The 10,843-nt window shown below is 29.8% G+C and overlaps 1 protein-coding gene across 1 annotated transcript; it reads left to right on the plus strand.

Moving 5' to 3' along the window:
• Positions 1-4,238: 4,238 nt before the first annotated feature.
• LOC112529506 (protein LURP-one-related 11-like) lies at positions 4,239-5,397 on the plus strand. Its single transcript, XM_025140818.1, has 2 exons — positions 4,239-4,606; positions 4,697-5,397. Exons 1-2 carry the CDS (start codon positions 4,295-4,297, stop codon positions 5,033-5,035), a joined length of 651 nt encoding a protein of 216 aa, XP_024996586.1. The 5' UTR covers positions 4,239-4,294; the 3' UTR covers positions 5,036-5,397.
• Positions 5,398-10,843: the final 5,446 nt, after the last annotated feature.

The raw sequence follows: 10,843 nt of genomic DNA on the forward strand, positions 1-10,843 counted from the left end.
AAAAAAAAAAAAAAAAACATCTGAGAGAGGTTTGATTATAGATATTAAGCAGTAATCAATGAGAATGAAAAAAAAAAAAAAAAAAAAAAAACTGTTTGGTTTCTATAATATAATGGGCTCAGTCCTAGAAGCCCAAAAATTTGTTCATGATTAAACTAAGAGGAATGAAAATCCATTCTCATTTTCATTTTCATTTTCATTCCCATTTTCATTCTTCATCATGAGTCAAAGAGACCCTTAGGGTGCGTTTGATACACTGGACAAGGACATGACAGAACATGGCAGGGATCCTTGTCTCATGTTTGACATGAATTTTATGTGGAACAGGCCTGTTCCACCCCTACATCATGGAACAGGGTGGAACAGACTTATATTTTACCAATATAACCTTAAAATAAAACTTAATTCTCTTCTAAAACATCAAATATGTCTCTTTTTTACATTTTATTCATTCTTTAAATTTTATTTATTGTATTTTATGTTTCTTAAACTTTCATTTTGATGTCCTCAAAATATTATTTTTATACGGTTTATATGTTTTTATTAACTAACGTAATTTATTATATATTAATAATAAAAAATAATGTAGAAAAGAGATAAAAAATAAAAATAGAAAACTACATATACTTTTTATTTGGCGTCATTTTAATTATTTTGACGAAAACTTCAAATGATATATTTTGTTATAAAAAATAATTATTCTATTATAATTTAATAAATTACATAAATTAATTAAAATAAACAACTCATCAGGGGTAAATTGGTCATTTTTATTTGTTATGTTATGTCCAGTTTTATCTTATCAAACGTTGAACAGTTGTTATGTCCTGTCTTGTCTTGTCTGGACACCAAACACACCCTTAATATGTAACTCAGTTGGCAAATAAATGAAACAACTTTATTCAAATACAACACACGTTTAATGTTCGATCTAGCCTTGTCAAAAAATGCCTTCATATTGGTGTTGTTGGAGACAGATTTCTTGTGGGGCCGACTAGGGTTATCGGTTGTAATGTTTTTGGGACATTTCTTTCACAAGGTTGTACGATCATATTAAATTCAGCCATCAATTTCGATTGTGTTTATATGTCTAACACCAGTTGTTTTAATAGAGATTTTACCTTTTTATCCCTATTACATATGGTGGTGATTAGCACACATATAAACCATTAACATCACCACGAATCCACTTTTCGAAAATCGACAGCTATACAAATCAATCTACATGATTATGTTGAAAAATGGTCAATTTCGATGTACAGATACAGTTATGACAATTCTTTAAAATAAGAGTCAGAAGTTAGTAGCTACAAACAAACAAAGTTAGTTATCATTGAAAATAAAATAATAGTTGTTAATTTTTTTTTCTATGCACATGTGTGAAAATAAAGAAACGTAATAATTCTGACACTTTTTATGTTGTATCTAAAATCTATACGTAAAATCAGTATTCTAAACGACTCGTTACTGTAGCTGTTATGACACGTCATTGATGAACGCTCGTTCGTCTCTGACACCAAGTTAGACCTGTGATATGCCATGGTCCCATTGAGCATTTTTTGTAAATTGTAATACAGTATTTGATTTTTTTTAAAATCCTTTTTTGAGTCTTACTTTTTAGTTTTTAGTATATTTAAAGTGTTTAATATGATTGAGTAATAGTAAAAAACATATATATGAATATACATATATATATATATATATGTGTGTGTGTGTGTGTGTGTGTGTGTATAGAGAGAACGAAGTTTTACTTTGCAAACCATGTTATTTGTACAAACCGTACAAAACTCATTCAACCAATCATAATTTTTCATTTTATTCATTTTTTTTTTGTAATTATGAGATGTTGATAAATCATTTTTATTGTGGAAGATGTTAATCATTAATATTATCATCTTCATTATATTAATTTTAGAGAAATATATGGAACAATTTCATTAAAATTTCATAGGTATTATATGAAACACCTTTATAAAAAAAAATATCATATGAAACAATTTCATAAGATTAAATAATTTCATAACCATATATGAAACAATTTCATTATATTAATTATTAGAGAAATACATGAAACAGTTATATGAAACAATTTCATAAATATTATATGAAACAATTTCATAACCATATATGAAACAACTTTATCAAAAAAAAGTATTATATGAAACAATGTTGTGAAACAATTTCATTATATTAATTATTAGAGAAATACATGAAACAATTTCATAACCATATATGAAACAATTTCATGACCATATATAAAACAACTTCATCAAAAAAAAGTATTATATGAAACAATTGCATAAGATTGAACAATTTCATGAAAGAATTTCATAAAGTTAAACAATGAAATTGACAGATGAGGGTGGTTTGCCACAGTTTGTACAAATATGTGTGATTTGCATTTGATCACTTATCTCTCTCTCTCTCTCTCTCTCTCTCTCTCTATATATATATATATATATATATGGTTGAGTTCACGTGAGACAAGACTGTTTTCATGAGACATGAATTTTACACTTGAAACTTTATAAAAAAAATATTGTGAAGGTAAAAAAAGCCGAATCTTTATAGAAAAAACACTGTGAATGTTACCTTCACAGTGTTTTGCTATGAAGTTTCAAGTGTAAAAATTGTGTCTCATGAAAAAAGTCTTTGTCTCACATGAACCCAAGTCTGTCTCTCTCTCTCTCTCTCTCTCTATATATATATATATATATATCTGTGTGTGAGAGGTATATAGATTTTCCGCCATAAGTCACGTTTTCAAAAACGTCCCGACTCCTAAGGCTTGAAGCTTGACATCACAATCATATCACGTCTCAAACCATTTAGAACCTTGTCTAAAATAATCAAAATAGGTCATATATACTTCTAATTAAGCATGCACACCTAAGCTTGTTGATTAATTGATATGTTCATGAGATTAGTAAAAATAAAGCAATAGAATTGTTGGACTTTGACTTATATACAAAAAGTTTAAGCAAGTAGCATGAAATAGTCAAAAAGTAAACGTGAGGGATACAATATGTAAATATAGAAAATTGTGGGACCATTATGGAATATTATATGTACTATACTATAAAAATATGACTAAAACTTATAAAAAATTTAAATTTCAAGAATGTAACATTATTACAAGTATTTATGTACAAATTACTAATGCATAAGAAGTCATTATTTGTTGATAATAATTAGGGCAAATTGAATGAAAAAATAACGTATTTTAACTTGATTTTTATTTTGAGTAACGTACTTTCAGAACTTTCATTTTGGTACCTAAGATGTAAAGTTTTAAACATTTTAAGTATCCGGGTAACCGATGGAAGTATTAACCGGTTATCATGCTGATGTGGCGAGTGCTGTGATATCCAACTCCGTATTATTTGTTGAAGCATTAACCGGATACCACATCAATTAAAATAGAAGTTTTGAAAGTACGTTATCCAAAATATGAATCAAGTTAAATTACGTTACTTTTTCATACAATTTGCCCTAACTTTTACGTGGTTTAGACATTACAAAATATATTTTACATTATTATTTTCTTCATTTCCAAATCATATTGTATTAATTTGTGTCTATTTTTTTAGTTAACCTGGATATCCAATTCGTTATGCGAGCTGACTAATCTCAGGGCGATAACTTGATTTGCAGATAGTCCGGAGTCACCGCATTTGAACCTCCGTGTCCACAAAGGAATTTTTATTTTTCCATGAATTTGAACCTGAGAGCTCCTGATACATTAAATTTGTGTCTAATTTTGTAATATATATTTTGTACTTAATTTTATATTTATAATTTACATATTCATAATACAAGTTAAATAAACAATACAATAATTTAAAATAGAAATACATTAAATTAATATAATAAATAAATTAATAACATAAATATTTAATTAATAGGTGGATCATCCCAATATGACATTTCTATTTTGTATGCCAAATTATGCTATGTTTTAACAAGAAAATAAATTTAATTCCCAATATCAAATAATAATTTAAATACTTTTTTCATTTTTTTATTTACTATATTTATCAATTAAATATCATTACTTTAATTATAGAATTCTTTTTTTCAAAATTTGTCATCAAAAATAATAATAATGGCTGCTTTTCGACAACGCATGTGGGTGTCTCTCTCTCTCTCTCTCTCAATATATATATATATATATGTATGTATATGTATATGTGTGTGTGTGTATATATATGCATACATATACACATTTACATATTACATATATGTATATATAACCCTCCTTCATGTCCTAACGGAACTTGCTTTTCTCCTTTCAATGGCTAAGGTTTATCCTCGAACCCCATCATCATCGTCATCATCTTCATCATCATCATCATCATCGTCATCATCTTCATCATCATCATCATCATCATCATCATCATCATCATCATCATCATCATATGTGAGTTCAAAGCAAGAATGCTTGACAATATGGATGAAATCTCTAGTATACAACAGCCATGGATGCACTGCTTACAACTCGAATGGCGAAATCGTGTATCGGGTCGATAATTACGACAAGAAATGTAGCTCACAAGTCTTCTTGATGGATGTTCGAGGCAACGTTCTTTTCGCCATTCAGAAAAAGGTATGAATCGCGCTATGTTTTTACTAGATTACGCCGTGTTTTTTGACTGAAAGCGAACATGATCTAATTCGCGGGTTTCTTTTATTGCAGAAATTACGGGTTTTTGGATGTTGGGACGGATACAAATGGGATTTTTCCAAGAAACAACGATGGTTTCGTGTTACAAGAAGACACGGTCGAAACGTTCGTGTAGATTTAGGGTTTGGTCATGGCGGTTACAAGATTGTTAAAAACGGTGGGAAATTAGGGTTCAAGATTGTGAATCTTGATCGAGATGGTGCTCTCGTTGCCGAGATTAAACGAAAGCAAACCGCGTCAGGGATAGATCTTGGAAACGATGTGTTCACGTTAACAGTGGAACCAGATGTCGACCAATCGTTGATCATGGCGATTGTTATGGTTCACGGGTTGATCCATCGTCAACTTTAAACGATTTGGTTAACAAGATCCGTCGTGGGTCTTGTTTATTTCAATTCATCAATGAAGGTTCCAAACCGGATCTGATTATGGGTTCGTTTTTTTATGTAATTTCGAAGAGAAACGAAGATGGGACCCACAAAATGAAGATCCGAAATAGTGGAAAAAGGGGAGAGTAAACGATATCTTTGTGAATAATTGTTGTAAATCATACAAAGTTTTGATAATTGGTTTTTTGGTGGTTAATTAATCATGTTTTTGGTGGTTGTACCAAACATGATATATACATATATACATGTTATATGTATATATATAATCGAGCACAATTGTTGTACCATGTAATATTCGGCTTTTTTATAACAAATTTAATTAAATTTGTTGCAATTGTTTGACAGTTGTTGAATGGTTTGGTGCAGAATGATTACGTGGTTAGAATGATTAAGATGCTCTCATGATACAGTGTAAAATAAAATATAATTGTTTGGTTATTGTTTACAATGGAATTAGGGTGCTAAATGGTTAGGAAAGACCTAGAATACAAAATCATTCAGAGGGTTTTAAAACCATTAAAAGAGAGATTTTTTTTTTGTTGAACAAGATTCACATCTTAATGAAACTATTAAGAGGTACAAAACAACTCATTAGTTAAAGTATGTGTAACAACTTGTCTTAATGAATGGTAATGTTATATATGATTATAAAAACGATACTCTTAAAATAATATACATTTTGTTACTATAAAACAACTTAAAAATTATAGACATAGAGGGAGGTTCAAATCAGAAACAACAACCAGATGAAAGAATACGAAAACGGCCGAATCACGTGTAAAATCACATGCAATTATACACTTATGGTCGATGCAAATGTGTGCGAACGACGCGACGCGCAACCTCAAATCGCGGCTGGAGTCATGTGAACCACATGTGTTTTTGTACATGTGAATTTAGTGTAAAATCACATGTGAATATGTGATATGATTGTTGTCATATTATTTTATGTAGTTGTTGTTCTCATATGAATCTGACTCTATAAACATACGTGTACATACATGTCCTACCGAGACAAAATTTATAACTTGCTATCCTCTTACCTAACAGACACTGTTTAGATGCGGGCCGCGAGAACAGTTCCAAATTGAGGCAAACAGATCCCATCATTGATTTGATATACTGATAAGGTGAATATATTTGACCCGTTGGAAAGCCGACTCACTTTCTAGCTTAATTGTTCAAAAATTTAGTATATTTATTAAAAATATATAGTCATAAGGAATAAGGGTCAAATAAAATTGAAACCGTTCAAAAGTTACAAACTGTAAAACCAGTTTGTATGTGTTGTTTAATATATGAAACGTCAAAGAACAGTTTATACATAAAAAAATACACAAAGATATGTTTATACACGAAACATACACTGATACTAACACACAAGAAGAAAAACCTGTAAAAAAAATATAAATCACAGATTAAAAATCAAACTCATTGAACGGTTTTTAGTTCATTTAACGGGTTTGATCTCATATGTGTTGTTTTCATTTATAAAAAAGCAAATTGCATGAAAAAGTAACGTATTTTAACTTAATTCATATTTTGGGTAATGTACTTTCAAAACTTATATTATGGTACCTAAGATGTAAAGTTTTAAACATTTAAGTAACCGTGTAATCGGTTGAATCATTAACCAATTATCATGGTGACGTGATATCCAACTCAGTATTATTTGCTGACATGGTTGGTGACATAATTTTTTTTAATCTAAAATTAGTCTTCAACCGGATACTTAAATGTTTAAAACATTATATCTTAGGTACCAAAATATAAGTTTTGAAATTACGTTACTTAAAATAGAATCAAGTTAAAATACATTACTTTTTAATGCAATTTATTTTATATTTTATAAAACAATATTAATTTTTTTTTCACGGTTTCTAATTTTAATTTAATTTGAGGCCTAAAATATTAAATATATAATTAATTAACAATTTTAATATAAATATGTGATTGAAAAGACCATGAAAATTATTGGGAAGGTTGATAGAAGTTGAGATTCTTTGACAGGTTGGAAAGAAATGATGTTAGGTCATATTTGATACGTATTTATTAATTTATTTAAATATTATAATATTAAAAAAATAATAAAAATTTGATATACGATAATTTAAATTATATTTTAAAATATTTAATATGTTTTAAATTTGTTAGGATGAATATTATGAAATCAAATGTATATTATAATAAAAATATAAAAAATAAATGAAATTGTAATGATTATAAATATTAATTAAAGAGGGTAAAAGCGTAAGCTCACATCATAAACTTTATAATAACGAGTGTAAATTGAGTCACATCTATGGAACATCATCGTCATCCCACCCAAACAATATCCATTCTCATTCCATTTGTTTTCATATACCATGAATATATATATATATAGAGAGAGAGAGAGAGGGGGGTTCATGTAAGGGAGAACTGACTAGTTTGTGATAATTGTGAGATCCAATCTTAACTAAAAATCAATAGATAAATTAGAAAAATTATAATTTTAGTAATTTTGAATTAAAATTTTAATGCAACGATATTTTAGGTATTTTCTCTCCTCTCTCCGTCCCCCGTCCTCCGGCCTCCCGCCACCGTCCTCCGGTGATACCTAAAAATATTGACTTTGTTAAACAAAAGACACAGTATGATACTCAAGCACATATAAGATGCATTGTGATACCACTGTGTTACATCTCCAATCGACCACACAAACAACTTCAGTGTGATACTCAAGCACATATAAGATGCATTGTGATACCACTGTGTTACATCTCCAATCGACCACACAAACAACTTCAGTGTGATACTCAAGCACATATAAGATGCATTGTGATACCACTGAGGTATCACCAGAGAACGGTGGCGGGGGCCGGAGCCCGGAGGACAAGGGATGGGGAGAGAAAAGAGGAGAGAAAAGAATTTTAAAATACCCTAAAATGTCTTTGCATTAAAATTTTAATTCAAAATTATAATTTTTCTAATATATCTATTGATTTGTGGTTGAGATTGGAATTCACGGTTACTACAAATTAATAAATTCTCATTTGATTAGACCCCTATATACATACATACATACATACACACACACACACACACATATATATATATATATATATATAGTATACGGGGGCATGTTGAAACGAGAAGTTAAACGTTTTGCGAGAAAACAAGAAATTTAATATCATATATGACTGCACACATGATATACAATCTTAATCATATACGATTAAACACATGTTGCATTGACAACACATACATGCTTAAATATATATATATATATATATATATAATTATACATACACAAAAGAGTGTAATCATATATGATATTGCAATTTCTCGTCTTCTCGCACAATATTTAACTAAACGAATATAACCTGACATAAAATACATATGGATTTATGTTTTCAAAATGATTATAATAAATTCCAAAATGAATATCAAATAATCATTTAGTTAAATTATTAATGTTTAAATAGTTTACATGTTTTTTTCAAGATCTGATTATTTTGACTATAAAAACGTTTAGAAGATCGAAACCGTAACCCATAAAAAAAAGGTAAACTGATTTGATAAAAAGATCGAAATCATAACGATATCTATTATATCAGATACTCCAAAGACTACAGTTATGGTCCCAAAAACTTCGTATTCGAAATTAAGTGACGGGTACCCATCAACTTTAACATGGGGACCTAGCCCAAAATATTTATTTGGCTACAATAAATACACTTGTCAATACAAATATATATACATATATAATGTATATATGTATATATATATATATGTGGGGTTGGGTTCACGTGAGACAAGGTTGTTTTCGAGAGACGCGATTTTTACACTTAAAACTTCACAACAAAATGTTGTGAAGATAAGAAAAAGCCAAGGAGGAATAAATGCAAGGAGGAAACTTCACAAGGGTGGTGTCTGATTGGTTTGAACTTGGGCTCCAAAGGTTAAAAGTGTCTGGAGGTCTCAGGTTCAGATCCAAGGAGGAATAAAAATCCCCTTGTGGCCATGGAGGTTCAAATGCGGTGACTCTGGACTTCCCGCAAAGGAGATGGTTGCTCTGGGATTAGTCGGCTCGCATAACGGATTGAATATCCAGGTTAATAAAAAAAAAACCGAATCTTCACAGCAAAAACACTGTGAAGGTTACCTTCACAGTCTTTTCCTGTGAAGTTTCAAGTGTAAAAATCGTGTCTCACGTGTCTCACAAAAACAACCTTGTCTCACATGATCCCAAGTCTATATATATATGTGTGTGTATATACGTATAAGACTGAGTTCACGTGAGACCAACCTGTTTTAATGAGACCACTTTTTTACACTTGAAACTTCACTGTAAAACACCGTGAAGGTAAAAAAAAACCAAACCTTCACAGCATTTTCCTGTGAAGTTTCAAGTATAAAAAAATGGTCTCACGAAAACATTTTGGTCTCACATAATCTCAACTCTATATATATATATGTGTATATATATATATATATATATATATATATATGTATATATCATTATTAAGTAGACAAAGGCAACAAGGGAATAATGTGATGATAAGGAGAGGAGTGAGAAAAAACAAGATCACACCACATGCCACTTGAAGATTTGAAAGCCACATAAATACCTTGAAAAGGTGTTACATTTGGCCACATGAACATGATCACTAAGATAGAAAACCAACATTTTTGGGTCAACACCATGGTCCATGCCCCATGGTAGGGGGTGGGGTGGGGCATGCTTCCTATAACACTACTTGGCCACACATTTAATGGGTGTATAGAAATGGGGACAAACTTGTAACATAATTAAGAATGGGACATATTTATAAACTACTTATATTTTGGTCTATTAGGACTCTATCTTTATGAAGCCAGTCCAGCATTTGCTGATAATATTGAATAAGACTGGTCTTAAGGAAGAAAATAGGACCATTATGGTCTCTAGTGCTAGACGGACCAGAATTGACAGATCCTGAACAACTTTCTTTTTAGTTTAGTAATTAATATCAGTATTAAAATACCCAAAATTTAAAATACATTTGTACAAGTTTTACATACATAAATACATACTAATAAAGACTTGGGATCACGCGAAAAACCAACATGTTTGCGTGAAATCTGTGAGACCGTTTTTTTACACTTGAAACTTCATAGCAAAATGGTTGTGAAGGTAACCTTTACAGTGTTTTTGCTGTGAAGATTCGGTTTTTTTTTATCTTCACAATGTTTTGTTGTGGAGTTTCAAGTGTAAAAAAATAGGCTCACATGAACCAAAATCTAATAATGGATATGGAATTAGGTATTTAAAAGGTTGTGGGGTTATAAATTCATAATCTTGGTCACATGGATGTTTTCTTGGTGTTCATCCCACCTAGCAATTATTATTTTTATTTTATTTTATTTATTTATTTTAATTTAAAAAGTCAACTATTTTAATAATAAAAACAAAATCAAACCATACATAAATCTCAGTGAAATTATTCTTAACAACAAATAATGATGGAGTATATATTAATATTATGAGTTGCTTTTTATATTTAAATGGGTTAATTATTCTATTATTATGAATAGGGGTGTTCATAGGTTGAGTTGATAACGTTAGAGATATTTGAACAACTCAACCTAATGCTTGCAGTTTGAAAAATCTTAACCTAACCTAACCTAACTCAAACCAAAATGCAACCCAACCCAAACCATACGGGTTGGTCGGCTTGACACTTTGATACATTAAAATATTCTTCTAACCTTGAATATGTTATTTCTCTATTCATAATTTCTTTTT

This window comes from Cynara cardunculus (assembly GCF_001531365.2).
Source record: "Cynara cardunculus var. scolymus isolate 2C chromosome LG 16, CcrdV1, whole genome shotgun sequence".
Lineage (NCBI taxonomy): Eukaryota > Viridiplantae > Streptophyta > Magnoliopsida > Asterales > Asteraceae > Cynara > Cynara cardunculus.